Source organism: Phyllostomus hastatus, unplaced genomic scaffold (assembly GCF_019186645.2).
Source record: "Phyllostomus hastatus isolate PE091 unplaced genomic scaffold, TTU_PhHast_1.1 phas_scaffold_182, whole genome shotgun sequence".
In the NCBI taxonomy this organism is placed as follows: Eukaryota; Metazoa; Chordata; class Mammalia; order Chiroptera; family Phyllostomidae; genus Phyllostomus; species Phyllostomus hastatus.
Window position 1 is genome coordinate 11594871 of NW_025334013.1, and position 15092 is coordinate 11609962.

Sequence of the window (15092 nt, forward strand, 5' to 3'; positions counted from 1 at the left end):
CGCAGGTGCGTCAAATGCTGGTCTGAGCATGGTCCGTGAGTGTCCCTGATGAGGACAGTTACAGAGGAGCAAAGCCAGAATCCCTCCTGCAAAAACATCAGTCTCAATGATGACAACACTCTACGTAAGGTGTACATGGCACTTACACACATCTAGGGGCACATGCAAGAAGGTTCTGCATCCTCTAAGCTGTGCTGAGCAAACCACAGGGCTTTTACTGGCGCTGGAGACCCTTCACCTGCCTCTCTTGCCGGCGTGGGCCACCGGGAGCCAGGCCCAAGTCCTGCCCTGTCAGTTACTAGCTGTGTGACCCCGGGCCAGCCGCCTGACCCCTCTGAGCCTCCGCCTCCTCTCGGGCTGGGTGGGAGGGTGTGCAGAGCCGGTGCGCCCCGTCCGCAGGGCTCACCCGCGGGCACTCAGGAAGCGTCCGGTCCCATTCCACCTCCCGCTCTGGGCCTTCGCGTGCGGGCGGCCCTCCTGCTTGGCCTACTCTCCTAGCCTCTGATGGGCTTCCGTCCATCCTTTCGAAACTCAGCTTGGACGTCGCCTGCCCCAGGAACTGCCCCTGAGCCCCTCCTGCTGGTGTTATTCTTCCTTTGCCCCTCAGGTGCCCAGAACACGCTCCCTTTGTGACATTTGTCACATGTCCCCTGTGTGTCTGGTCCTGGCTCTTTTCGTCATTCTAGGCAGGGCTGCGCCTCAGTCCCGTACCCTGCACCCGGAACTGCATCCGGAACTCCCTGGGGTGGGGCGAGCCATGGCTGTGGCCCTCCAGGGAATGCTGATGCGGGAATTTCACAGCTGAATCCCCGATTGGCCCTCACGTGGCGTGCGGAAGCGTGCTCCTCAGCGACTCACAGGCCTGGAGCCACCTGTGGGCACGGGTCCTCCCTGCCCCTCCTCCTCCCACCACCTTCCACCCACACGGTGCCTGCAGCACAGACCTCAGGGAGCCCCTCGGGGGCTCAGGGTGAAATGCTCTCCTCCTGGAGTGAGACGGGCCTGCCTGACGTCCCTTCCTGGCTCTGCTGTGTGATCTGGGTCAAGTACTTGACTCTCTCTGAACTTCAGTTTCCTACGGTACCAACACGGAGCAGAGCCACTTGCTGGCTAGCTTCCAGGGTGTTCACGACAGCCCAAGTAAGAGAAAGAATTTGCATAGAGCTTTGTGAATGCGCATTATAAATTTGTAAGTGCACACAGTGGGGTAGTGCTGGCCCGAAGCTCCCCCCACCCCCTCCCCCACATTTAAGGAGGCTCATGGCAACTACGATGCCTCCAGGAGCCAAGGATACAAATGTCTGATTGGTGCTTAATTTACCGAGAAACTACAATTATGGTTCTGGTCTGTTCCTTTTCTCTTCTCTCCTTCCCCCTCCTCCTGTCTTTCTCTGGAGAAATGGCCCAGGACTTCACAAAATAATTGGAAAGCAAGCTTATTAGCCTCAAGTTCTCAATAGAACAGATGGGTTTAATAAGGTTTTGTTGATCTCATACTGCACACATGCAATTTTAATTCCTTCCTTGCTGTTTATGAAAAGCACCAAAAAGTCATGTGCTACGCGGGTATGTCCAGCATTAGCACTTCTAATCGCTGTTGTTTAGTGAGCACCTACCAATGCCAGCCCTCTTCCTACAAAATCTCACTTAATTTTCCTAGAACCCGTGTGCAGAGGGGACTATGAGTCCATTTCATAGGCAGGAAGACTGGGATTCAGGGTTGTTTGTCCAAAGTCATACCTCAATAGGAAAACGGTGGAGCCAACACTTTTTATCCACATCCGAGGATATGCATTTATTGATTTGAGAGAGAGGGAGAGGGAGGGAGAAAGAGAGAAACACTGACTGGTTTCCTCCCATACGCGCCCTGACCAGGGATCAAACCCGTGCCTAGGTGTGTGCCCTGCCTGGGAATCGAACCTGCAACCCTTTCTGGTGTCTGGCACAACGTTCTCATCAGCTGAGCCACCTGGCCAGGGCAGTGGAGCCAAAATTTTTACTGAGGATAGTCCGCCATCAAAGGCTAGTCCATTCTTTTTCAAACTGTCCTTACGTAAAAAGTCAAATTAAAGTCTCTTTCATGCCCTACTTCCAGTGCCTGTGCGTTCCTTAGGGGGGCGCCGCTATCAGTCTCGGAGGGTCTCTGGGCCTCCCGGCGCAGCGTCAGAGGGACGGGCACATACGCATGCGCAGACGTTTTCTCCGAGAACGAGACCGCGGTACGCACGGCAGCGCTCGCTTTTTCTCCCTTGAGCTAGTCCCTCCGTTTACGGTAATTTAGGTTGTTTTCATGTTTAAATTGTAAATAAAGCTGCAACTACCCACTTTTTACAGCCCTCTCTGTGCACGCGTGTGTCTAGCATAATCCGGATCTTAGAAGTCAAATTTGGGGGGAGCTCAGAAACTTGGCACATTATAAAACTTGAATTTTGATAGATATTGTCAATTGTCCTCCAAAAGGGATTTACTAACTTCAGCTGCCGGCCAACTGCGTGTGACTGACGGTGCTCACTTCTCCACATCGTCACCGACACGAAACGTCCCTCATTGCTTGATGACCTCGTGAGTGCTCAACCAACCGCAGGTGACTGAATTTAAGCTTCATTCATTTCATTAATGATGCAGCGGGGCATCTTTTCAGAAGTTTACTGACCGTGTGTATTTATTCTGTGGGTTTCTGTGTACATATCCTTTGGCCATTTTCTTATGTATATATTTTTCTTACTGATTTGCACGAGCTCCATACACGCTACGGCTCTTGGTCTTTTGATTCTCGGCTCTGTTTACCACGCCCTGATTCTCAAGGCTGGGCTGGGCGTGCCTGCGCTGGAGACCAGCAATAGGCTGCACCTGCGGCCTGCTCCACGCCCTCTGCCGATGGCTGCAAACCACCTTCACCTCTAGCTCTGCGGAACACAGCTACTCCTGTGGGCTAAGTACCCAAATGGTAAAGACTTCCTAATCTATTCCAACTTCAGGTCCTGGACTTACTTCAGGATGGCTGGCCTTCGATCAAATTTAAAGTTAATTGGCCTTTTGACATAACCTCTCTGAGCCTCCGTTTCCTTACTTTTAAGACTGGATTCATAACACCAACACCGTGGTGTTCCGGGAGGGTTAAAGGAGGTAGTTATAACAGAGACAGGGTCTGGCAGGTGGGAAGAGTCTAATCCTTGCTGTATCCTCCCCCTTCTCCATTGCTCCTCTGCTTCTATATGGCACTTTCAGGTGTTTAAAAACAAGGGTTTCCATGTGTCCCTTCAATGAGACACAAGCATCTCTCTCACGCGTCCATGTGTGTGTTCCCACGTCCAGCACCAGGTCGCGGGCACAGTGCGTAGGGTGATGCTGAGTTGCCCCAACCTCAGGCCGGAGCCCCTTCCTCCTGCCACCCTGAAATGGACTCCCAAGCCTGGGCAGTCCAGCGTCTCCTCTCTCTCCACTTCGCCTGTCAAAGGGTCTCCCGGGTCCCTCCAGCGGTAGCTGAAACCGACGAGCCCGCGGCCTTTGCCGCAGTTCCAGTCCTCTGCGTTCTAAGGTGTGCTTCCAGCTGCCTTCTGGAAACTTCCCCAACGAGTCCTACCTCCTTATTTTTTTATTGTAATTTTAAAAGTTGTATTACTGGCGCTGGCCACCTCCCACCAACACTCCAGAGTCATTTTGCCCTCCTTCTTCCTTTTTGCCCCTACAACTAGTTCCCCAACCTTACTGCTTCTTAAACTTAAAACTTGTTCTTTGGATCTAGGCTTGGAATGTCAGCTTCTCTGGTGACACAGTCAGTACTCTGAGCGTCTGTGGCAATGACCTCGAACAATGGGTCCCCTATCCAAAATCTTCAGGGGCCTATTGATTTTGGGATTCAGAATAATGGTTTAGATTTTGGGAAGATGATCTGGCTCGTAGCCTGTGTATCCCATAATACCCCCGAGGGGCTTGCAGTGGGGCCCCCAAGGCACTTGACCCACAGGCCCAGTGGCAGAAAGACGCAAAGCCTGGACATCGCTCTCATCATCAGCTCTGGGCAAGTCTGTCCCTAAACACTCGCACCTCTCCTGGGGAACAGCCGGCTTTCCTGCCTGCTCTCCCCACCGGACGCTAGCTCCCGTGGGGCTGGGCTTATTGCCTCGTGCAGCCCCAGCGCAGGGCCCGGCACGAGGCTGGTGCTCACTCAGAGGCTGTTGAATGAATATCCCAAGTGGCTGCTGCTGCTGTTGCTGGTGGACAGTAACATCGTCTGCACGTACTTAACACGTGCGGCTCTATAAATCCTTGAACCATCGTTGAGATCCTGGGGGGAGTCAGGAGTAGCATCCCTCCTTCACTGATGGAGAAACTGAGGCCAGCATGGGGGCCCAGGTCCGTGTGATCCCTAATTGTGAGCTCGTAAACTGTCACCCTGTCCTGCTTCCTTTGGGGGCTGACGGCCCGGGCACCTTCCCAGGCCCATCTCCTGAGGTCTCGGCAGTGGGTGTCATCTCTCTTCTCCCCCCACAGCCTTGGCTGCAGCCCTTCGAGTTCCCTCAAACCCCAAGCCCGGCACCTCCTTTCCAGCCCACAGCCGTCAGCCGTGGCAGGCCCCCACCTCTAGCCGGAGGTGGTTCGCAGGGTGTGGGTGCGGGCCCCATCGTTGTCAGCTTCCGGTTCTATCACCGGGCCCCGCCTTGCAGCCACACTCTGGGGCCTCAGCCTCCCCCTTCCCTGTTCCTGCCACATGAGCACATTTGAGCTCCCATGGGCGTTGGAGGACCTCCCACTTGAGGCCTAATCTTTGCTTTCCAGTTTTTGTCCCGTTTACCAATGTAAGCCCCTCCCCCAGATCACAGTGACAAGCCTGTCTCTCCTGTAGGCTGGTCTCAGGCCTGACACCGAGAGACTGTTTTCAGGATCTTCATTCTAGGGGGATAGAGGCTTCCCAGCTCAGAGCACTGACAGGCCAGGGCCCCCTGGTCCCCGTGTCCCCAGCACAGGGCCTGGGTATGGTAGCCGCTAGGTGTCCCCTCCCCCTGGCGGGGGCTTGAACAGACCTGCAGTAACCGTTGACGATCCTCCCGGACACCACCTTCCGGAAAGGCTCCCAGTGCTTGGCGTCCCCTTCCACGGGCGCGCCCAGCAGGACGACGTCCTCAACGATCCCGTGGCAATCTGGTGAGAGACCCGGAAAAGGCCGTCAGCGTCCCTGGCGGCAGCGGTGGTGGGGATGGATGTCACACACACACACGTGCATACACACGCACCCACACCCACATTCATGCATATGCCCATGCGCACACAGTAATGGGGCTTCCACCTCCTGAGTCCCAGGCCCTGGGTGAAGCCCCTCAAGTGCCTGAGCTAGTCCTGCAAAGCACCATTATCCCACTTTTAGGGTTAAGGAAAACCAAAGACATTTTCAAGATCACATGGCTAGTAAGTAACAAAGCCTGAGTTGGGACCTGGGTTTACTCCCACCATTCATGAGGCTCAACGCTGGCCATGGACTTGGATGGGACGTCTTTCCTTAGAAGGAACTGACAGGTCCTGGCTTATCACACCACCCAGTGGGAGACACCGTGGCCTTCCTTGGCAACCGTCCCCTGGGGCCTGTGCAGCGTGGGCGTGAAGAGGGGACAGGTGACAGGCTCCCGGGGCAGGGAGTGCACTCATCAGCGACACCGACTGTTTTGTTCGTGGCAAAATTATGCTCAGAGGCCGAGATTGCCTTTGCCAACAAATTACTTAACACAGGTTCACTGTGGGGATTATAATTTATAATAATACTTCATAAGCCAATAACATACAAGATAATGTCTTTTAAATAGCTAATCAAGAAATAACATCCCCCAGCCCTGGCTGGTGTGGCTCAGTGGATGGAGCGTGGGTCTGTGAACCGAAGAGTGGCCGGTTCGATGTCCAATCAGGGCACATGCCTGGGTTGCAGGCCAGGTCCCCAGTGTGGGGGGGAAACGTGAGAGGCAACCACACACTCATGTTTCTCTTCCTTTCTCCTTCCCTTCCCCTCTCTTTAAAAATAAAAGCGTAAAAAAAAAAAAAAAAAGGAAATAGCATCCTCCAAAGTGACGAAAGGTTGGTTGGTTACACTCCTATTCCAGGCAAAGGGGAGACGAAAGAAATAAAGTCTAGATTTCACTGAGGCGTAATGTTCTACTCGGCTCAGCCAACCAAGAGCTGACGTCTGGCTGCCAGCGCTCATTGAAAGCTCCTCGACACGATGCGAGGGCGTGATGCTGGCGGAAAGACAGTGCCGGCGCTGGCGGGCAAGGTCCTCCCCTTCACGAGCCGCTGCTCGGTCTTCACTGCTGCCGGAGAAGAGCAGCCTGGCACGCGGCTGGGGCTAATGTCCAGACGTTTCAGAGAGCTCGTTAGGTCAGCAGAGGGCAGCCCCGCCTACGCCGAACACTCGGAAGTCTTCCCAGACTCTTGGCATTTCTAGCATAAGTGTCCGTTAATTACATCATCGTCGCTCTGCCATTCATTTGTATCCATACACACTCAGGAGCACGACAATTCTGACGACAGTGCCAACACATTCATCCTTAGGTCCAAACAACTTCACTCAAGTCACAAACACGTGGATGGGAGATATTAACAAGCCAATACGCAACAGCGACCTAACGGTTCAGGGGTAGTTGAGGCCGGGGCTACTCCACGGGCTGCCTGTCCTGTAGAAGCAGGGAAGAGGCCTGTCTTACATCAGACTGGAAGCCAACAGTTCACAGATGGGTGTGCACACCACACTTTGAGAAGCATGGCTCTTGACCAATGAGAGGTGCACATGCCCCACCCCCGCCCCACCCCACTCTGTCACTCTCTATTCCTTTACTCCGCTGCATTTTCTTCTTGCCACACATCACTTAAGTCTGTCTCCTCCTCTAACATCTAGGTTCAATGAGGACGGGTGCTTTACCTGCCTTGTTCACGGCTGTATGGGCTTAGAATAGTGCCTGCTGCGTACTTGGTACTCAATTGACATTCGAATGAATGAATGAACTGCTATCCCTCAGGAAAGCCAGTATAGGTACTTTGCAGTTGCAAAGCCCTGGGTTCAAATCCCAGTCCCCCACATCTGGCACTTCCTTATGATTCTGAGTTCCTGCACATCTCGGGAAGCTGCATGCTCAGTGCCCCCCAGGGGAATGGGCCCAGGAGGGGGCAGCTCTGCCCAGCTTTGCCACTCTCTTGCTAGGTGACACAAGACAGCTGGCTTCCTCTCCCGGGGCCTCAGCTTCCTACCCGAGTGCATCTGTTTTCTGTGTGGGCGTCCATGTTAGAGTCTGAGTACAGTGTTCCGGGCTGACAGAAGTTTGAGAACCCCCGTGGCACCAAGCTCTCTGAGCCCTGCGCTGGCTCTGCTGCTGAACGGTGCCGTGGCACAGAATTCTGAAACTTCGCTCCTCTCGCTTCCGGGGAGATGACCCTCCGGCAGAAGGATGTGAAACTTCAGGAAGCTGGCGGGTTGTTCTGAACAGCAAGGCTGACTCAGATACCTCTTGATGCAAGGGCTATTTCAGGGGCTTGTTGCTGGCACAGCTGTGGAGAACGAGGTTTTATTTCCGCCCCTCCCCTTGGTCGATGAGGGAACTGACTCTCAGAGAGGATGGAGCGTGCCCAAGGTCACACAGGTGCTGGGAACAAAGTCGGACCAGCGCTCAGGCTGCACAGAGAGCTGCCGGGTCCCTGAGGCCACGCTTCCTGCTCTTTGCAGTAACAGCACAAAGCACCGCGATCGAAGGCCGGTTATCATTGCTCCCACAGGGCCAGTTATCCACCCAGGGCCAGGGACAGCGCAGCAGCTCCCTCTGGGGGCCGGTCGCTCAAGGCACCTGCTCTCTGGGAAGAATCCAGCCGTGGGTGCCAACACCCGGACGGCTGGGACCCCTTGTGGCCAGAAGTGGTAATGCAGGGTCCCCGATGATGTCTGTATCTTTTGGAGGTGAGGGAAATGTAAAATTGAGGTGTGGTGGTGCTTGGACAACTTTGTACATTTGCTAAAACTCATTGAACTGTACTTCTGTAGTATGTGAATGATACTGCGGGAAAGTCGCATCCCTTCACTCCTGAGCTCAAAACCCTCCACAGCACCCATCTCTCAAGGGGTAAAAGTCAAGGTCACTGCGAGGGCCTGCAAAGCCCTTTGTGACCTTGCCTGTGCCACCCCTCCCCCCACTCACTCTGCCCCAGCCACAGGGGCCTCGCTGTCCCAGACCGCGCCAGGCCTTCCCCTTGCTGTTCCCTCTCCAGAATGCTCTTCCCTCTGACATCCACAACCCCCCACCCCCCTCCTTCACCTGTCTGCTCAAATGTCACCCTCCAAGGGCAGGCACACGCGACCCCACCCCTACCAGGCAGGTGCCCATCTCCGAATTCTTTTGCCCCATCGAGTTTAAGGCCATCTGACTCACTACCTATTTTACTTTTAAAAGTTTCACCTACGGTCTGTCTCCTACCCGCATGAGGGCTCCCCAAGGCCTGAGCCTGCTCTTTCTCGTGCTCACTGGTGAACCCCCAGCGCCTAGAACAGTGCCTGGCGCAGGGGCTGTGCTCAGTAAACATTTGTGGGATGAATGAAAGCGAGCAGTGCAACTCAGCAGCGTGAACCCAGCGTCTGAGAACAAATGCAAGGAGATTGTTTTTCCTCCTTCCTTTTCGTGTTTTCCTCCTGGTACAATCTCTCCCCAGTGGCCACAGATGGGGATCTGTGTAGGCAGTCTAAAAGCAAATGAAGAGCGCCAAGCGGGCTGAAGGTACACGAAAGGGTATTCAACCGTGGTCCTCAGCTCTTCAGTTGCTCTTTTCCTGAGCTGTGCTTGGGGCAGCGGGGGGTGGGGGGGCGGGGGTAACTGGTGGTACTGTGACTGACTGCAGCCTGCAGTGGGCAAGAATGATGAACATGCTTCCAAAGCTAAAGCTGCCTCAGCTCCTCCCCCACCCCGCCCCCAGACCACGTGACCCAAAGGCTCAAGGCAACACTCCCAAGGAGTTCCGACCTAAGCCCTATTTATAGAATTCCTTGGCCCCAGCCCACAGCCTCAGAAAGCTCAGGGTCTCCAGGCCCTTCAGCTGGTTCATGGTATGGCTCGGGGTGCCCACTCCCTGGGGGCAAAGATCCGGAGTGACTTGGAGGGTCTCAGGAGCCAGTTAAGTGCCTCATGGCTCACACGTCAGGTGTTGGAATTTTAAGACGGCAGACGCCGGTGGGATGCACAGGATTCAGGCAGCCTTCGGTCACTGCGCATTTTCTCAGCCAGGAGGCAAAGCGTGACTACGCTGCCACGTGCTGGCCCGTGAAGACGGTGCCGGTAGGCCAGGCCCAAGTGCACAAGGACGCCGGGAATTGCTGGCCCAGCAGTGGCCTCCAGCACGGGACAAAGTCATGTGCAGATCCTGGTTTTGCCGCCAAGCGAACTGAGCTCAATTACTGAACAACCCGGAGCCTCAGCCTCCTCATTTGCAAGACGGAGGTAATAGAATCGTGCCGATTTCCCGCAGCAGGAGTGAGGGTGTGAGCTCAGGGCAGCGTCTGGCACCGGGCTTGGCCAGGGCTGTCTGCTTCACTGTATGCCCACACAGGCTTTCAGCCTGGCAGCTGGGTCGGAAGGTGTGTGTGAAGCGTCGTCTTTGGGGACGGCCCCTCGGTGTGCCTGTATCTGGCCAGCCCCTCATCGGTCGGTCACAGGCTCAGCTTCAGGAGTTTGGCATCGCTGGGTGACGGCTGACAGGTGGCGGTCGTGAACGGGAGGCTCGGTCCCCTTCGGAGCCCAGCCTCCGGAGAGAAGCAGCCGAAGAGCTGTAAACTGTGGCTAAACAATTGCTCCTTTTGTCCTGGCCGGTGTGGCTCAGTTGGCTGGGAGCCATCCTGCAAAGCGAAAGGTTGCCAGTTCCGTTTCCGGTTGGGGCACGGGCCTGGGATGCACATTCGGTCCGAGAGGCAACTGATTGATGTGTCTCTCTCACATCGATGTTTCTCATCTTCTCTTTCTCCCTCCCTTCCCCCTCTTTAAAAGTAAATAAATACATACATACATACTAAAAAATATTGCCTATTTCTAAAGACATTTGAAAATTATGGTGAAGCACACCTAACATAACATTTACCACCCTAGCCACTTTTAGGCGTGTGCCTCCGTAGTGTGGAGTGCTTTCACGTTGCTGTGCAACTGTCCTTGCTTACTGGTGTCGGTCAGAGCTCAGACACACCCGCCCCCGTCTCCTCAGGCGCCCTTACACTGTCAGCTATTCCCGCTGGGTGCTCACAGGACACTTGTATCACCATGTGGCACTTCTCAGCCTGGGGATTGTCTTAGCTTTTCAAACACAAGTAAGAGCTGAGCTTCCGTACGATAGCAAACTCTTACCTACACTATCGCCTTGGTCTTCAAAATTGTATACAAATTGAGTTTTTATAAAACGAAACATTCTTTGAATGTACCAAGCAGGGCCAGCTCTTTCTAAGAGCCCAGGGAGACTCCTTTTGCACCATGGAGAGGCCCGTGGCCTCTGGGAAGAACTGCTCCTTCGTCCTTCTGTCTTTCCCACCCAGTGGGCTCTCTTAAAGCGAGGCAGGCCCATGCGGAGCTCTCCAGGTGTTTCCAAACCGCCTCCCCCAGAAGTTACCCAGAAGTCTCATCAAACAGCTGAAAGGCAACATCACACACTCCCGCATGCCTGTCACGTTGTCAGTAATGAGATTCTCCTGGGCTGCACAGACCAAAGGCTCTCAGGTTTGAGAAGTAAAAGAGACAGCTTTGCTCCCTCCCGGCGGTGGGCTGGGTGTGCAGCGTGTGATAAGAGGCGAACGCAGGAGGGAACGGTCTCCTGACCGCGGGTCCAGGAGACAGACCTTGAAAGAAATGGTATGAGCTGCCTCCAACACGAACAAAATCCCTTCCAGAGACGCACCCTCACAAGCATGATAAACACACAGAGAAGGCGCCACAGGGAGAGGGAGGGAGACAGCGGGAAGGGGAGACAGAGCTACAGGCAGAAGGGAAGCTTTGACCAACTCTCCTTGCTGTCCCCCCCGCACTATTGGAATAAGGTTCACACTGGCAAGAACTGCTTAGAGAAGGCTGTTTGGATATATCATAAGGATTCAGGATGAATTCTTTAGGGGATGAGGAAGCCTCCATCTCCCCCTTTGGTCCCCATCTCTTTCATTGGGCCATGCAACGTGGTTTGGCTATCACCAGCATCCTGGCACCTAGGACATGAACCTGCACGCCTGAGCCCTCGGTGCTCCCCGTTGTGAGGACTAAAGCTGGGTCTGTCCGAGGTCAAAGCAGCTGGTGGGCGGATTCCACGGCAGGGACTAAATTGCATCAAGGGTGATGTCTGCTCTCGCAAAGATGAAAGGGCTGGCTGACCCAATGACAGCCTGTTCTGCTTCTCAGCTGGTGCCTACAGGTGGCTCAGGGACAGTTTTCAGCCAAGTGGGAGTTTCGGGACTCGAGGGTCAGGATGTTGGGACGCATGGGTGTGAGCTTATTGACAAACTCCTTTGCCTTGGTTTTATCTAGCAAACCTTATGGACAGTCACGATGGTCTGAATGCACAGGCGCTGGGAATGAAACTGGAGAGAGAGCTTGCTGCAAAGGCTTTTTAAAAAGTTCTGGAATTCTGCCCTGGCTGGCGTAGCTCAGTGGATTGAGCTCGGGCTGTGACCCAAAGCATCGCAGGTTCGATTCCTAGTCAGGGCACATGCCTGGGTTGCAGGCCATGGCCCCTAGCAACGACACATTGATGTTTCTCTCTCTTTCTTTCTCCCTCCCTTCCCTCTCTAAAAATAAATAAAATCTAAAAAAAAAAAAAGGAAATTCAAGGAAAAAAAAAGTTCTGGAATTCTGTTTCTGAATCCTCCCCCTGGATCATCACCCCCCACCATCACCATCATCATTATAAGCATCAGAGCTTGCTTCAGGACAGGTCAAGTGCTTTATACATCTATTATTTCATTTACTCCTCACCACGATCCTAGGAGGCAAGCACAAGCTCTCCCATTGTATGGTGGGAAAAGCTGGTCTCAGAGACTCAGGTCATTTGTCCACAGTCTCACAGGAAGTGGTGCAATGGAACTTGGTTCTTCCTCCATTTTCTCTCCTACTCTCCTGTCCCGTTTTCCTTTGCCATCAAACATAATCTTGAGCCCTGGCTGGTGTGGGTCAGTGGACTGAGCGCCAGCCTGTGATCCCAGGGGTCACTGGTTTGATTCCCAGTCAGGGCACAGGCCTGGGTAGTGGGCCAGGTCTAGTCCCTATTTGGGGGCATGTGAGAGGCACCAACTGATGTTTCTCTTGCACATTGATGCTTCTCTCCCTCTCTTCCTCCCTCCGTTCCCCTCTCTGAAAATAAACAAAATCTTAAAAAAATATATAAAATCTTTCGACAGCCATGACACCTTGCAAAACTGTGTGTTAAGCAAAGAACATGCACTTCCCTTCTATCCCCGCCTTCTCACATCCATGAGTCCAGCTCGCTTCTGATGTTCGTGGGGCCACAACACCCGGTCCGCTTTCCAACAGTGCAGCTGTTTCAAAAGGTGGTCCTATTTCAACTAGCAGTTTGCTTCATTTGACTGGATCCAAGTACAAAAATGAGATTTCCCCGTGGTTGCTTCCTTCTACCCCCTCCTAAGCTTTCCAATGGCTCATTCCGGCCCTGGAACAGACGGCGCAGCGATCGGGGTGGGAATGGGCAGGGCGGGGAGCGCCGGCCGCAGGAAGTCTCCTCGCTGGAGCGGCCCGGCCAGGCTGGAGCCCTGACTGTGGACCCGCCTGTGTCTTTGGGCGTCCCTGTGAGCATGCATGCGTGTCCGTGAACTTGGCCATCGATTCTCCTCCCTCTGCCAGTGGTTTTCTCCACTGGGGTCTGCCACACGACAGGGGCCTCCCAGTGACTGCTGTAAAATGATCAGAACACAACCTCCACCTCCCATTCACCTTAAAAAAAAAAAAAGAGCCACGTGACCCCCTTTTTAGTGTTTTGATCATTTTAAAACAAGGTGACTTGTCATTAATGGGAGCCAATGTGTATCTCTTCATCCTTTCTTATGAGAAGGGCTTTGTTAGATCCTTTCCTCCTGATTTGCACCGAGGAAAGAGAGGTCACTGAAAGGAGAGTGCACGCTGGGCAGCCGCAGCCTGGAAGTCCACTCATGCTTAGACAGGCGGAGCTTTCACTCTGATAGGGGTCTGATGCCTGTGGGGGCTGGGGCCAGCGGGCACCTGCCCATTTCCTCACCTGGAGAATGGCCCCAGAATCCTAGAAACACCTGTCATAGCAGGCACTTGATAAGTATCAATTCCTTCCCCTCTTTGTATTTTGGGTGCCTAATAAATGTGCACCAGAAGGGTAAGTAGGTGGCACAGACATTTCTCGGGAAGCAGGAGCAGCTACTTGGCTTTACACAAGCCCTCCATGGAGGGCGGTCAGGCCTGCCCCAGCCAGCACGTGGTGCAAACCCAAGGCTTGGAGGAGCCCCCTCCCTTGTGCCGCATGTGCCCCCCCACCGAAATCCACCACAAGGTGGCGCTGTGGCTGCCTTTCTGGCCAGGTGCTGGAGCTTCCTGGGATGTGTTTCCAGCTGGAGAGGGTGAGAGCGCCCTGCCAGTAGTTGGGCTGCCCGCCCCCCAGTGCAGCCACTGCTCCCCAGAGTCTCCGAGGGGAGCCCTGAGACTGGGACTACAGACCTGGTCGGCCCTGCCTTGGACCTGCTGTGCAGCCTGGGCAAGCCGGGTCACCACTCAGCTGTAAAATTAAAGGGTCCCCAGGGGCAGGGCTGGGAGTCGGACAGACAGGATTGGGGCCCCCCTCAGCTCTGTGGCTTACAAGCTGGGGGATGGTGAACAACCCCCCGGAGACCTCTGGGCCTGTTCTCTGGAGAACCAGGGACAAGTGTCCCTCTCCCTCTGGCTGGCTGTGACGAAGAGTGAAGGAGACAGCACGTGGGAAGGGCTGAAGGAAAGGCCCTCAATCAGCTGGCTTCGTCTGGTGCAGTTCGACACACCCGGTTACTGGGGATCCGAGGTGGGGCCACACGGGGGGCTGGAGACCCCTTCCTTGGGGCAGTGGAGCACGAGAGGAAAGGACTCCGGTGTGTACGTGCAGCTCCAGTGGGGACAGCCGCAGGACAGGGTAGGGACTGCGTTCAGAAGGGAGGTTCTCTCCTATCTGGAATCCTGGGTGGGGATGAAGTCTGCTGACCTCTGACCCCTCTGTGCCCTCCACGGGCCCCCGGTAGGTCCTCTGCAGAAGTCCGCTGCTGATGCATAAATAAATACATTGAGTGAAAGTTAAAAACTGAAGACTCAAGTCAGAGCTGCATCCCTGTTTCTGCTTCTCATCCGACAGGTCCAGCCCCTGCCTTCTGGACCCTGTTTGTCCCTCAGCCTTACTTCTCCCACCTTCCCAGCAGAAGCCTTGGCTTCGGTGCTGCCTTCCTGGACCATGTACTTTCCTACCTCTGGACCTTTACTCTTGTCCATCCTGGGCTCTCAGGCTTCCTGCCTCCCACCGCATAGCCCAAGGCTCACTTGTCCTTCAATGCCTGCCACCTCCTCCTGGAAGCCCTCCCTGCCATCTGGAGGAGAGGCTCCCTCCTCTCAACAGCTTCATGTCTGGGCCCTTGTAATGAAGGGCCCTGGACAAGTCACTCAACCTCCCTGGGCTTCCGGTTCCTCCTCCGTACAAATGGGAAGCACACCGCCTGGTTCCAGGTGTAACCAGGTCCACATCTTCCAAGGTGCATGGGGAAAAAGTCGAGATGGGATTCTGTTCCCACCCGGCACACAGTAGGTTGTCAATGACTACCAGCTTCCTCTTCCCTCCCCTTGCTGGGCTTCCTATTTTGGAGATGAGCAGCTGTTCCCCAGCAAACTTCTGCAGTGGAATGCCACAGGGCAGACTCACCCCGCCTTCCAGCGCTCACGGAGCCTGTGATCCAGGCTCAGACAGTCCCATGAAGCCTCCTGAATCTCTAGCAACTGCTAAGTCACAAAACGGAAAGTCACCACGAGGAAGATCCACCTTGGGGCCCGTCGCCTCATTCACAGTCTTCCAAGTACCCAGGTGATGGCCAAAGCTGAGGAGATCGTGATCTC

General features: G+C 54.6%; 1 protein-coding gene across 3 annotated transcripts in view; it reads right to left on the reverse strand.

Moving 5' to 3' along the window:
• Window positions 1-15092, reverse strand: part of TMCO4 (transmembrane and coiled-coil domains 4) — a 79984-nt gene that overhangs the window by 6505 nt on the left and 58387 nt on the right. For 2 of the 3 annotated variants that reach the window (XM_045859548.1, XM_045859547.1), the window contains one exon: window positions 5025-5142. In XM_045859548.1, the coding sequence (XP_045715504.1) occupies window positions 5025-5142 (118 nt within the window). Of the gene's footprint in view, window positions 1-5024; window positions 5143-14059; window positions 14255-15092 lie in introns of those variants that run through there. The other variant, XM_045859550.1, reaches the window with a different exon arrangement.